General features: G+C 36.1%; 1 protein-coding gene across 1 annotated transcript in view; it reads left to right on the forward strand.

The window, feature by feature from the left end:
- The window catches only part of LOC131032592 (uncharacterized), a 124,573-nt gene extending 113,378 nt beyond the window's left edge, over positions 1 to 11,195 (forward strand). The window contains exons 3-4 of the mRNA XM_057963610.2: positions 10,685 to 10,772; positions 10,922 to 11,195. Of these exons, the coding sequence (XP_057819593.2) occupies positions 10,685 to 10,772; positions 10,922 to 11,015 (182 nt within the window). The 3' untranslated portion in view covers positions 11,016 to 11,195. The remainder of the gene's footprint in view (positions 1 to 10,684; positions 10,773 to 10,921) is intronic.
- The last annotated feature ends 4,784 nt before the right edge of the window (positions 11,196 to 15,979 follow it).

The following is a 15,979-nucleotide window of genomic DNA, read 5'->3' on the forward strand; positions in this document are numbered from 1 at the left end:
CTGAATGAAATAATCCAACCGCTGACTTCTGTCCACCATAACCTGTTCTCTACATGCTTTCCAAGGTTCTTTAAAATCCGGGTCATCATCATATAAGGTCTTCAACTCCTCAAATCCTAATACTATCACTCTCATCTCTGTCAACAAATTCCTCCTTTTACTTAATGCATCAACAACTTTGTTAGATTTCCCACTTCTATGCTTCAACACAAAGGTGTAACTTTTTAAAAATTCTACCCATCTCATGTTTCTGATTCAACTTACTCCGACTCTTCAAATACTGCAAGGCTTGATGATCAGTATACAACACAAACTCCTTAGGCAACAAGGTAATGTCTCCACTTCTTCAAGGCTTGAACTATGGCATGAAATTCTTGATCATACACTAAATATCTCCTTGCATCATTCAACTTCTCACTTAAATAAGCTACTGCTCTCCCTTCCTGATTCAATACGGCTCCAATTGCATTCCCACTTGCATCATAGTCCACTTGAAATACTTTGTTGAAATCCGATAAAGCTAACATAGGTTGTTCAGTGACCTTCTGCTTTAGCAATTCAAAACTTTTATTTGCTTCGGTTGTCCACTTGAATTCTTTCCTATCCCCTCTCATTGTCTTAGTCATAGGGTTACAAACAGAATTGGAATTTCTAATAAACTTCTAGTAGAAACTAGCCAATCCATGAAATGATCTTACATCTCCAATGCTTTTCGGTGTAGGCCATTCAACAATTGCTTTTACCTTTTCAGGGTCCATCTTCAATCCATCTGTAGATATTACAAATCCCAAATAGACTAACTCTTCCTTTATGAAAGTACACTTCTTAAGGTTTATCAGCAACTTCTCTTCCCTCAACCTCTGCAAAACTTGTCTTAAATGCAACAAATGCTCCTCTTTTGTCTTACTGAAAATTAGAATGTCATCCAAATATACAATAGCAAACTTACCCAAGAATTTCTTCAATACCTCATTGATCAACCTCATGAAAGTACTTGGTGCATTAGTCAACCCAAAAGGCATCACCAAACATTCATACAATCCTTCATTTGTCTTGAATGTTGTCTTCCACTCATCTCCCTCTCTAATTTTGATTTGATGATATCCACTCTTCAAGTCTATCTTTGTGTAGTATTTGGCTCCACTCAAACAATCCATTATGTCATCCATTGTAGGTAAAGGAAATTGGTACTTCACTGTGATCATATTTATTGCTCTGGAATCGGTACACTTCCTCCATTCTCTATTCTTCTTAGGTGTTAACACTGTTGGCACTGCACAAGGACTTAGACTTTCTTTGATCAAACCTTTCTTTAGCAATTCCTGCACTTGTCTATTCAACTCTTCATTCTCTGCCGGTGTCATCCGGTGTGCAGCTTTGTTAGGCAAACTAGCTCCAGGAATTAGGTCCATGCAATGATTGATACTCCTCACAGGTGGTAATCCATCAGGCACATTATCTGAAATGATGTCTTCATACTCTTTTAGTAACTCCTTTATCTCTTCAGGTTGTTCTTCACGCTCCAAGTTTTCAATCTTCTTAGGAACTAAGGCAAAACACACATTCTCATGTGTCATTCCATCCAAAAATTTCCTTCCATCCACCAAACAGATTCTAGCATTCGTACAGACTTCACTCTTCAAAGGCTCCTCCAAGGGTAACAAGGTTTGTTTCATCCGATTTGCTACAATAGTGTATATGTTCTTTCCCCCATCATGTATTGTTTGTCTATCAAACTGCCAAGGTCTACCCAACAAAAGGTGACAAATGTCCATAGGCATAATATCACACAAGACTTCATCATGATAATTCCCAATTTTCAATTTTACCAAACATTGCTCATTTACTAACAACTTATGATCGTCCTGAATCCATGCTATTTGATAAGGCTTAGGGTGTTTCAATCTTTCCAACTTCAACTTAGTCACCATTTCCTCTGAAACAAGATTATCCAAACTACCACTATCAATAACAACTTTACAACACTTACCGGAGACCTTACATCTGGTCTTGAACAAATTTCGCCTTTGCAGGGCTCTTCATCTCCTCCGATATGACACAAAGCTCTCCTCATCATCAACAGTTCTCCATCTTTTGGTTTGTTAGCTGATTCCGGTGGGGCTTTCTTCCACCAATGCTGTTCTCCCAGTGTTCTCTGTCTTCTTACATTCGAAAGTACGATGTCCTTTCCTCCACACTTAAAGTAAGTGCCTTTAAACATTCTCTTATCTTGTCTTCTATCATCTTTTCCAAAATTTTCATTATGGTAACCATCGGGTTCTCTCGTCTAGTATAAATTTCTGTCATCCTTCCGGTATGAATTACCTTCTTTGTTTACTTCCTTGTCCTTGTTGTGATCCATACAGGTTCCTCTATCTCCTTGAAATCTTCCTCCGGAAAACCTTCCACCTCTACCTCTCTGTCTTTGCTCATGTCTTTGGTTCAACTTCTCTTCAGCTTTCAGGGCATATTGATAAGCTTCTTCAACATTCTGTAACTTGACCAAATTGAGTTCATCTTGTATAGACATCCCTAGTCCATTCAAATATCTCGCAACTTGTTCAACCTCATCATCGACATGTTCGGATTTGCTATTCAACTGGTAGAATGCTTTGGTATACTCCTTCACACCAGATTCCTTCTGCTTCAAGTTCTATAACTTTCGGAATAGGTTCACTTGATAATTAGCTGGTATAAATTTTGATTTTAACCTAGCAACCATCCACTCCCATGATTTGATCTTCTCTTTTCCTCTTCTTTGTCTATCGACCTGCAAATGTTCCCACCAAAGAGATGCATGACCTTTCAACCGGGTACACGCATACTTTACCTTCCTTTCTTTTGCGGTGTTCTCAAAATCAAAATACTTCTCCATCTTCGAGATCCAAACCATTAATTCATCCGAATCCAACTTTCTGTCATATTCTGGTGGGTTAAAATGTGGTTTAGTGTTCGCTCTACTTAAAACCCTCAAGAACCTCTCTTCATCTGGATCGATCGCCGGTGGATTTGCTACTTGTTCTGCCGGTGCTTCTTCTTCATCTTCACTCACATCTTCAATATGTCGGCCTCTTCTCTGGGTTGTCTCAACGGCTTCCAATCGGGCTGCAATTCCTCTCAACATCTCCGTCATAGCAGGGTCTATATTCCCACATGCTCCACCATTCCTATTTCCTCTTCGTGCCATCTTTACGCCATCGGATCCACAATCCGCCACTATACAACAAAATTCTTAGGTTAACGCAATCTCCGGAACGAAATCTCACTCTGATACCACTTGGTACAGTCACCGATTAGGAGAGACCTTAAAGAGATCAATCTAGACCAAGCAGCAAGAGTAAACACAACAAAAACAAGAGGATATGATGGAGACAATGCAGAACTGAATGAATTAGATCATGAAAACTGATTACAGATAACCAGTAACATCCGGATTACAGGGTTCGGCTCACTGGCCTGCTACATACATGCTCAAGTACAAAATTGATCAACTCCGGACCTCTCAATGTAAGATCTATCCTCTATGTTCTATCTTACTTCTCTAGAATGAATTCTAAAGCTCAACTACAATGATTTATACGATCCAAGGGGATCTGGTCAGCCCAAAAGGGAACAATTGCTGAAGAACAAGATCAAACGTGTAAAGCCAACAGGTCGGCCTCCGCCAAAGAGATTCCTCCGAAAAATCCAAAGGATGAAGTGTGGATTAGAAGGGAAGCTCGGGCATACGCCAAGGAACATTGAAATCAACAAATTGGGCTCTGCAAGCTACGAAAAGGATATGGTAGATTCACCAATGCAAATAGGTCCAAGTGGTTCCGGTGCCGAAAAATTGTCTCAGAATGCGGAATTGATGACTTGCCGGAAAATGATCCAAATGCTCTGCGGTTTAGGATTAAGGAAGATGATCACGTCTTCAAGCAAAATCAAATTCCGCAAGATCCGGTGAGCCAATGCAAGAAAATACAAAAAGAAATGCTAAAACTACAAAACAAAAAACAAACTGGAAAAAATAGTTTTGGTTGATGCAAGATTGCCAAGAACCAAGGATGCTTCTGCATCACAAGTGGGAAGACTCAACCTAGTGATCAAATGCCTTAGATTTTCCTTTTAGATATCTCTTTTTGATGCATATCCCCAATATTCACCTTCTTAACTTGCTTGACATCAGCTGTGGCATATCACCATCCTGCTCCTCACCAATATTTGACCCTTTAGTCCAAGAAGAGCGGGACTACACCCTCTTCTTAGAAGGAATTTTCTTCTTACCCAAATTAGCTTTAGGAGGGGGGAAGAAACCATACACATTGAGTAATCCTCCTTAGACTTCATCCCTTCATCCACATAATCTTCATCCTCCGTCTCGTCAATTTCAATATCCTCCGTTTTAGTAGGCATGTCTGAGTAATGAGTAACTAGTAGGGACCTAAATCTGTTTCTTAGCCTTCTTAGGAACCTTCTAGGGATTTTGGGGGAGGATTCTTTAAAATATTCCATGATCAACAAAATGAGCCCCTCGTGAAGAATAGGAATCTTAGGGTTTTTCCAGTGATCAATAATTTCTTTTTTGATGGATGCTAATAGGAAAACAAAAAAAGAACTGAAGAGCTTTGTAATATTCCCACTAATTTTTTCGGATTTTAAACACAACAAATACTACAATGCACCTGTTAAAGTTAGGAAATATAATCTCAATCCTGTTGAAAGTAACCCTTCCACTTTTTGATCACCAAGAGCCCAATGTGGGAAGGTGAGAGCATACGGTGATAAGGGGTTCGTTAGCTCACTGATTTGCTGGAAATTACAATGCAAGTACAATACTGGGCGGCAAGCCAGCCCCTTCCACTTTTCAGCGGGATGAAGACCAAGAACTTGGTGGTAAACTGGCCAAGGGAACAAGAGCATAGCCAGAACCAAATCACTCTACCGCTTATGCAGCGGGAGGACTTATACATAAAAACTATCACTTGACCGCATATTTCAGCGGGAGGACAATATCACTCAACCAATTTCTGAGTGGGAGGACAAAGCTGAATTACAAAACAAGAAGGCGGCTAAGCCATTCTCTTCCACTTGTTTAGTGGAAAATACCATATAATGCGGCCAAGGGAACAAGAGCATAACCAGAACCAAATCACTCTACCGCTTATGCAGCGGGAGGACTTATACATAGAAACTATCACTCGACCGCATATTTCAGCGGGAGGACAATATCACTCAACCACTTTCTGAGTGGGAGGACAAAGCTGAATTACAAAACAAGAAGGCGGCTAAGCCATTCTCTTCCACTTGTTCAGTGGGAAATACCATATAATGCAACCTGAAAAATTGATCAGTACTACTGAAACAATCTTACAAAGATAGAGATGCGAGAGAAGATAGAGTTAATTACATATCTCTAGTATTCAACATCAAATTCAAACAACAAAATCACGACTTGTTGTTTTGAAATCAGAGTCAATAAAATATAGAACCAACCACACCCAAAACCACTAAAATGCTCGTAACTTTCTCAAAACTGAATGAAATCATGCCAAACCAAATGCAAATGAATGGTATAACATAGGCGATCAGTTCAATACCTTGAAACAACAACCTGAGAGTAGCAAAAGTGATGCATGCAACCCAATGCAAATCTGGAAATGGCGATTTAGCTGAATATTTCGATTTGCAACCATAAATTGGAGAGTCCCCCAAATGCCACGCCAGTGTAGGAGAACTATTGTCTCTCCTATATGCTTCCAATGAGCCTTCACCACCAAAATGATGCTCTCAACACGCAGATAGCTACGAACAAATTACACTTTCAGCCAACACACACCAGCAACACCAAAAAACGCAGTAGCACACAACTCTTCAAAATCAAACCCAATGCAATCCCAAGTACACCAAGTAGCTCACAAATTCGATCCACAGCTAGGAGTGATATCTCACACTCGAAACTGGAAAGAAGGATCTAGGAGGTTTTCACCCTCAAAGAAGTCTGGAGTCATTCCGATAGCATAACGATATATTTTCTTTGGATAATCAAATGAGGAGCCAAACACCTGTATATATAGCTTTTCAAGTCTGGAATCCAAATGAAATTGTCTCCAAATCCACCTCTTTCAAACTGCATTTCATTTCATGTGGTGGACCCAAGTATGGCACCCACTTCCCAAGTCAAAAATCGCGCCCAGGAGAGAGGACCATGATTTTGGCATAAAATAAATTTGCTGTCTAAAATAAAGTCTCCTTTTAATCATCAAATAATTCGCCTAGGCATGACTTAGGAAAAATATCATATTATGCACAATTCCTCATAACATCAATCAATAATAAAATAATTAAATAATAAACCTTAGGATAAGGAAATAATATTTAATTAAATCGCTTATAACTCCAATACTAATTATCAACAAAATCCGGATGAGGCTGAGCAATGAGGATCACTGAACTGTGTTGGATCAGGACCAAATTTAGGACTGCCAAAAATAGAATGCCCCAATTTGCCACTTACTAAAAATAGTAAGTTATGAAATAATGCTCCGAACAATCGTGATCTTCGCAACCAGAGAAAGAGTTTGGCGAGCTTAGTAACACTGCACCATCCAGACAGCCAAACTCTAATTTACTAAAAATAGTAAGTTCACATTTCACCCTTGACAAGCTTGGTCAGAACTCCAAAGAACATGGAAACCCTAATTCTCCTTTCCACATAGCCTACGGGTCTCCGGAATAGGCCAATGGATCATTGAATGCATCATCACAAGGAAGGGGACATTACAAGCTTATACTTGAAATGGTTTAGCAAAGTGAAATGTAAACCATAGATGGTGGTGTACTTACCATCAAGGGTGATGTACTGCATTATTATCTTTGCAACATCAACCAAAATGGGCTTAATTGAAGTTCTATCATAACCTCCAAACATCTGCTGAACCAATATGTCTTTCTCCTTTCCTTTAAGAAATTGGGTAATTGTGGCCTCCATGACCTTCCTATCTATAAAGATTCCCTCCATAGAAAGTCCAATTACATGGGAAATCAACTCTTCAATAATTGAAAACTCCTTACAAAATAAGGGTTTGATTTTTCCAACCTTGAATAAACTTCCTTGAGGTCACGGGATCATAGCAATGTAGCTGTTGGATGTAAGTAGCTAGATCGCCCCTTCTAATAATTATCCAAAGAACATGGTTCCTCTTAAATCCCTCACACGATGTAGGCTCAACTCAGTTCTGGTCCCCACCCATCGTCCAACATAGTAGCAGACAAAGAAGAATCCAGGCCCAATTTTGAATAGAGAAGCCCCACCAATGAAATCCCATTGAAAACAGCCAATAACGCCGATGCCAAAGAAAAGGCCGCAAAGAATACCTAGAAAGCATGTGGCATTATTACATGTCATCATGACACTTGAAAGCACATCACATCCAATGCTGCTGGAAATCATTTTGGATAATGGTAGTAACTTCCAAGGGGAGAGGGTCGTTGCCATCCTAGCTGACACTTGAATTCCTAGATGCCCCCACATTAGCGAAGAAGTGCACTAGCTTATTACCTTTGCGGTAGATGAAATATCCCCTGTCCAATTGATGACTGAAAACAAGGAATATATTTCCAATAGTTTCTGATTTTGGTTTATATGTGCTACTGATATGTTTGTCTCAGATTTGGAACATGAGCTAACAGCTACTAATGAACAATTATAAGTGTCTTATAATGATTGGAGGATAATCTAGGATGCACATACAACAAACTTGAAGAGTTCTATACCAAACTAGACTCATAGATAACACTTTCAGCTAACTGACATTTTGACAAAGACTTGGTATGCATCCTCAGATGATGCATATAATGGAGTGTAGACCAATGCAAGCTTCTATCTCTTTTATTCAGATTAAAAGGTCTAATTACAATGAATAACAATAACCATGACTCTTAGTTATCATCTTTACAACTTCCAGCTAGTCTGAGTACATATGACAGCCATGGACATTAACACATAACCAAGAAATAGTACATGGAATGAAGATGGTAGAACCTGGTAACAAATCACCTTGAAGAAGGAAGCAATATCCACAACAAGACTCCTTAATGTGCCAAATCGAATCACCCTTGAAGCCATCCCTGCTGCTGTGAAATGAGGACTGAGAACACGAAATAAGGTAGCTGATTTCTCCTCAAGATCCCTCCAAAATGATCGGCCTGTAGACTAGGATAGATCACCCTCCTCAAAGTGAAGTTTAGAAGCCCAATGCTTGTGCTAGGTGCCAAAATGAAGGTGATATCAGTCAGGTTCGATTTTCTGATTTGCAATTAATAGGTGGCCGATTCCTCATTAATACACCTCCAAATTATCATTAAGAGAATTGCCCAAGTCCTTTATGAAAATTGCTGACCTCCAAATGGGACTTTAATGCTTCAATGAAATGTAATGAGCAAATCGTGGTTGGAATGTGCAGATCGGCCCTTACTTCAGACTGAGATTGTGAGTTACCAGCATGTGATATTCCTCCAAGAACCTCCTCAATAGGCTCGGCTATCTCTCCTTGGTCAAATTCGATATGCAAATGATGACTAAATGGTCAATCTGAAAATGTTCAATGCAACCACCATGACCAACAGCAAAACTCTTCGGTATGCTCAATTAGGAAGACTGAAAATGTCTCCCTCCCAATCGCACCCCTCGGAAGGTCTTTCACTTCCTCAGTTATGCCAATCACCGGGAGTTTCCTTTCCCAAATGATTCTCTGTAGACAACCTTCCGGCTCCACAAGTCAACATACAAGAGAAGATGCAAGATAACTGATGATCAACAATGAATTACTTCCCCACCTTTATTTCATTCTTATCCAATCATTTCATTTCTTCTAGAAGATCTCCTTATGAGGGTTGATGCACTTTATTATTATTTATTACACATATTAAATTAATTGCACTTTATAAAATAATATTAAAAGTGAACATGCCTCGTAATACGTGTAAACTCCTTATTTCTCCTTTAGACTCATAAATCATGAAATGTGAAGCCTCAAATCACTGCAACTCAACCCCCAAAACACTCCTCTTGGCCTACGAGGGTTGGATGATAAGCCAATCCCGTGAAAATCTGAGGACTAATGAGAAGGGGACATTACCGTAAGATGTGAGAAATGTGACATTCAACAAAGGAGCTTATTATATTACGGGCATCCATAATCAAAGACTCAATAGTCCAACTAGGATTAAAGTTATTCTTGAAGCATTGTATGATATTCATAGAGTCCCCCTCTAGCCATATTTTAGAGAAACCTTTGGATTGAGCCAGTTTCAACCCAATAAAGCTGCCATAGCCTCACCATAGTGATTAGTCTGGTTTCCCGAAGGGACTACACACACACATGCATACACACATGAGCGCACGCGCACACGCACACACATGCACACACACGCACACACACAAATGCACACACACACATACACACATGCACACACACACATACACACACGTGCACACATGCACATACGCACACACACGCACGCACACACGCACACACACACACACATGCACCCACACACACACACATACACATATGCACACATGCGCACGCACACACACACCCGCACTCACACGCACACACCCGCGCACACATGCACACGCACACACCCGCACACACACACGTACACACGCACATGCACACGTACAAACATGAATTTTATTAATTTAATTAGTAATCAGTATAGAAAAGGTGGAGATGAATGAAAGGTAGAGTAGGATATGAAGGTAACACACACACACACACACGAATTTTATTAATATAATTACTAATCAGTATAGAAAAGGTGGAGATGAATGAAAGGTAGAGTAGGATATGGAGGTAGTTCTGGAATAATTATTTGTTATATTTATGACAGATTTCTTAGGCTTAAATTTCAGATACATATCTTCACGCTTTCTTGTACAGCAGACCTTGGCCCGTTTGTTTCAAGACAAATATGTTTTTCCATTTCCCAATTCAGTGAAACTTGTCATCAATTCAATTCCAAAATTCTTTATCTTTTTAGATAGCAGGAAGAGTTTCTTAGTATTTTAAGGTCCCCAAGCTGATAGCAATAAAAAGTTTGGGGGATTTTCAAAGAAGATCCAAATGGAAGACGTGGACTTCGTTATCTTATATATTTTTATCCCAATTTGAAGACACGTCGATTTTAACCCTGGTGATTCTATGTTGTGAAAGTATACCATTAGTATATTTTGATTGTCATTACAAATTTGATTGGGTGGATCTAAAATTTATGTTGGTCCAAATAAAACAAGCTTATGAACATGGGGAATGGGGTTTTTTATAGTTTGAATTCAGTTATAGGAAATAATAAAATGTTTAACCAAAGCACAAAACCAAATTTGCCACTGAAAACCACCTGTATTTGAATTCTAGCTTGCCATTCTTAAAGATATATATATATATATATATATATTATGATAATTTTTTATTCAAGTGGAGATGAATATCTTTAATGATTAATTTAAAATTTTAGACTTCCAACTTTTTGGGAGAAACTTGAACCAATAGTTTTTGTATAATTGAACAGGTACAAGTTACAATTGAGCTATCATGACTTGTTTCAATTTTTTTTTACTTATTTCTGATTCTGGAATTGAAAAACTTTGGGGGATAAGGAGGGTGGAGTTTCTTACATAAATTGAGTTTGTTTGCAGAGCGTCCTTACTTTTGTAGAGTGGAGCCAGATGTGTTTAAAAAATTGTATGGTATTAATGAAAAGAATTTCAACAAAGAGGCTTGTGGGTATGTCCTTTAAGATCTTAATCTGATTACTCTCAGTTGAAGCTTTCATTCGAGTATAAAATACTGACAGTTTAGCCATGTGTTGCATACCAATTTTCTCAGTTTTGGAGGATATTAATAATGTTTTCGTTATCTAATTGATCATGCAGGAGTTGTCGGGATACAATAAAAAATGTCTATGGCAGCATATCTTCCGAATTGGAGAATTTTAATAAAGCAATTACGAAAACCAGGACTAACTGAGCCTTGATCAGACTTCCTTTCATTTTGTCACTATATTTTGTCTTGTATATTGTGGTTATTCTTGATGCTGAATAGGCAAGTTCTATAATTAATATGGTTTCTGTTTTCCTCTATTAAAAGATGGCTTGTAGTTTAAACTTTAGTTTGTATAATATGGAAAATTGGAATCTTTCTGACAAATCTCCTCATAAGTTGGTAATTTATGCAAATAATCTGTTCATCGTGATTAATTTTTGAGAATAGTAACAATACAAGTAATTTAATTTCTTTATATTTTAAATTATGGGTGACTGCTTTTGAGTGGAATTATGAACTGGACAGAGATGGGTTTTAAAAAGGGTCCAAACCCTTATACATGAATGATGAAACCAATGGAGCTATAGCTCCCACAAACAACCTGCTGCACAATGATCACCATTTGGCTATCTTCATGCCACATCCTTCCAGCACTTCCTTGCTGCAAACCACCTGTAAAACAAGCAGTAAGGTAATCGTTTAGCATGGCATTCAGCACTAAGATGTCCTTGGGGGGATTTGAACTGTGGTCTCCAACAACAGAATCAAATGGGCCAACCGAAAATTCCCTTTTGAGTTAGTCCATGTGGAAAAGTATCATTTTTAAATTAGAAAAATCAGGTTATCTATGTAAAAAACATATAAAAACAAAACCCTTAACACTGTTTAACAAACTTGGACTTAAAAATAAATGACTAGTTTAAAATGACTTAAAATCAAGACTTCACAAAAACTTGACAAATTTTCGAAATATTAATAAACACATAAATTTGTTAAAATAATATTTTAAAGCATGCATAAACTGAGTTAAGAGAACCTCCTAGTATTTTGTTTATTTATTAATAGATTAAAAACAATTTTGATATACATTATAATGTCTTACAATTTATCAATATGAATAAAATTATAAATCTATATTTATATTCTATAAATTTATTCATTTACTAAAGCTTTTATGTTTCTATATGGGGGCTCTCATATTGGATGATAAGTATTCCTATCGAGGAATGATATCATCCTCAACTTGAGTGATATCATTGACATTCAATGAAGCCCCTATTAACTCCTTGCCTTGTGCCTCATTTACTTGCAAATCATTTTACTGCCTTCCTTTTCAACTCAACGATTTCATATGTAGAAAAGTATGAGCGTCACATTCTCAGCAATCTAATCTAATTTGAATTTGGATTGATATTATTGAGGTTAGTCATGCCTTATAGGTCATTTGCTACAAATTTTTGACATACAAGCCAAAGTATTTTTGATCAACTTTTTGCACTTCTGTATGTGAATGGTCTCAAAGGTGTTCCATTCAAGATCAAGTGTTCTTGCATCAAAGTCTTTTCATCACATATATTTAAGGACAACATTGAGAACATTATATAAGTAAACTAAATGTTGTTGGGGCAAATATCACCACTTTCATATTTGTTTTATTTATTTTTAAAAGATTGGAATACGTTTAAAATATCATTTTAGAAGAACATTGGATATCAAAGTTTATCGACATAATTTAATACGATGACCAAGATATCAACATATAAAAACTTAACTATAGTACTATATCAACCACCTATTTAGTTGATTTATAAGAAAATCCCAAGAGATAAAACTTTACAAACCAAAACTACTTGATCATCTATAAATAATAGTCAATCAACAGAATAGATGTAACATTAGCCCAATAATAGAATCTATAGAAAACAAAACAACTTGATCATCTCTAAATAATAGTCACTTAATAGATATTAACCCAAACTTTTTCTTATCCAACTTGACAATAAAAAACTCAAGCATTAACTCTAAAATCAACAAGTTGTTCATTTAAGTAGATATGGATAAAGAAAAATTGGGACTGGCAAGGATGGATCATCGCTAATAGAATCTGAAATATTACCAACCCCTTTAAGATCAATCTTGAGCAATTTCATTACAATCCATATTTTTTCCTTTCTTAGGAGAAACAAAAATACCACTAACACCAAGAGAAAACTTATAATTAAAAGTAGAACCACCAATAGTTGAAACCATGCCAAATGTACCTAGAAGCAACATTATTAATTGTCATTGAATGACCACTCAGAATAGAATGAATCAAAAGATGCAAAGAATAATCCTTAAGCATTTAATTCAAGAGCCTTGGGTCAAAAGGACTAGAATCATTATTGTCATTCATTAGAATACTAATTTCCTTACTCTTCAAGTCCTAGGGAGAAGGGCCTCCAATCAATGCAAAAGGTTTAGGATCCAAAGCATTATACATTATCGCCATAACAACAAGACCATCTTGCTAATGTCAATTAACATTAACAAGAGATAAATTATCAAATGTGTCTTCCTTATGAGACTTGGAACTAATAAAATAATGAGTATAGCAATCAAGACTTGCTTTTAGCTTCCCTTTTATTATGAACATGCACGACCACATTGTTTTTTATTAAAGGTAAAGGTGGGTTTTTAAAAGGGCCCAAAACCTTTTACAAAATGAGAAACATAAGATTATAAAGTCTAATGAAACAACAAATATTCAACAAGGAACTAGTATAACACTAGAGTTGTTTTACATCCGCAAACTTGAACAAAGTCCAAATGGGGAAAAAACCCATGTACCGAGGGAGAACAATCAAATTAGGGCAATTTAAAACCAAAGGGCTCTAAGGAGCTTTGAGTAACCTCAACCAGCTTATCCTTAGTGTCGAAATCTTTCTTTGTTGAATGACCCTATTTTGCATTTAAAATGGGGAGAATAAAAAAACCACAAGGAGTAATTTCACCCAACCATTGCTTATTCAAGCGAGATAAAATTGGGAAACTCCTCAAACTCAAATTCATTTTGCTCGCAATCCTCATTTAGGAATTTCTCATAAAGGGAAACATTAGCTCCATCTATTTTCGAAGACCTTCAAGAAGCATTTGAGAGGCTAATGGCAATGAGGGCCACTACAAAAATCCTACCATCCCCCAAAACCTTCACCATATTGACCTTGCTTAGCATCTCATTAGCAAGTGACTTATAAACCTCATTATTGCTTGTCAAAGAGGGGCTACCAATCTCACTAGAACATTGAGCCACATTGTTGACCATTGAAGCAATAATGACTTTTTTGAAAAGCTAGCAAATAAAAAATTATTGTCTTGAATGTTCACCTCTGTATTGCTAGCAAGCCACACAAACTAAAGAATCTTAGTTGATATGATGAACCACATCTTTGGAATTTTTCAATATAATTAAATATTTAATAGCTCGAAATAGAATGCCAGATTAGCTAATTGACTTTTTGAGAACAAAAATATTCCAAGAAGGGTGAAAATAATTCCAAACAAGTTTAGCAAAAGGATAGTTAAAAAACACACGAAAATTTGACTTCACATTATTAAAGACAAAACAAAACTTAAGCACATGATTGCATACTTAAACTCATGAATATGCATGATTGTGCCTACTGTAGACACCTAAAAATGTCTCATCAATAGCATGCTAATTATTCATCTTATTAATTAAATAATTCTTCAATTATTTAATTAAGCTAATTATTATTCTTTTGAATTAATTCTCGTCATCACATTTCTCCAAAATTACTAATTATTCTATTTTTTTTCTCTTTTAATCAATTCATCATTTAAATCACTTCTTTAAATTAATTAAATATTTGTTATTTAATTAATTATGATTAAAACCTTTAAATAAATAATCTTCATTATTCAATTAAAATTCAATTTCTAAAAAATTAAATAATTTCCTAAAATAATTTAATTAACTAACCTATTCTTTTCTAATATTCAAAATTCAAAATTCAAAATTTCAAATTTTCCCCAAATTCTAATTTCATCAAATTTCTATAAATTACACGTGCATTTCACTATTCGAAAATCCAAATTCAAATAAAATGCAAATCAAATGTGAATTTCGTTTCAAATTCCTACAACACATATTGAAATTCTAACTCCACTAACTTTCAGACTGACTGGGCAATCAATTTAGTCAACTGAGCAATCTATTCAACCATCTCCCTTGTTAACTCAATTAACTCATCAATCACCTTTTTCAACTCTCAATCACCTTTTTGGAATAGAACAATCAAATCAATTAACAAATCAATCAACTCAGTCATCTGATCAATCTAATCAATTCACTGATCAATAAATCTAGTTGACTCATCAATCAAATGAGTTAAACTCTCAATTAGTTTTGTCTCAAGCAATCTCAGTCATTGATCAATTCTATTTCAGAATGAATCTCAACTATATATTCTCATCCTCCAGAATCTATAAATTTAACCCATTTCTCCTCAATTTTTCTAACCACTATCTTCAAAATTATTGTGTCTAACTTATGTAGGCACTCCAACACAAGACTGAGAGCCACACTAACACGATGATGAAGAAGAGCAATGAAAGCCTATTGAATTGATAAAAGGGGGTTTTTGAATGTTATTATTTATTGTTTTGTCAATTTGATTGATTTTCATTGTGCTTATGGGATTGCTTAATGAGATTGGAGTATTAGTGGTTTACTCTCCTAAATCTGATTAAGCATGAGCAATTTTTCCGTAGAAACACCTACAATTTACTTTGTTATACAACAACATAGACCTTAAAAAGTGATACTTAGGTTTACTATGGGGAGACTAAATACATGTGTAGAATCATAAGGGTCCAAACTTTATATAATTGCTCAACCAAACATTTGAATAAGATAAAATAGAATATAAAAAAATATGGGTAGATTGAGTGTTTTTACCATTTGCACATTTATTTTATTCCAAAGATTAATGTCCCACAAAACATCAAAATTATTATCTATATCTACATTCTTAATCATGTAAAATGATATTTTTTTGTTGCTAAAAATGTTGCACTTGTATTGAGGAGTCTCCCAAGAAATCAAACTTTAATTTACGAGCACATTTTCAATTTACACAAGTCTTTTATTAGCTCATTCCTGAGAG

Source organism: Cryptomeria japonica, chromosome 2 (assembly GCF_030272615.1).
Source record: "Cryptomeria japonica chromosome 2, Sugi_1.0, whole genome shotgun sequence".
Lineage (NCBI taxonomy): Eukaryota > Viridiplantae > Streptophyta > Pinopsida > Cupressales > Cupressaceae > Cryptomeria > Cryptomeria japonica.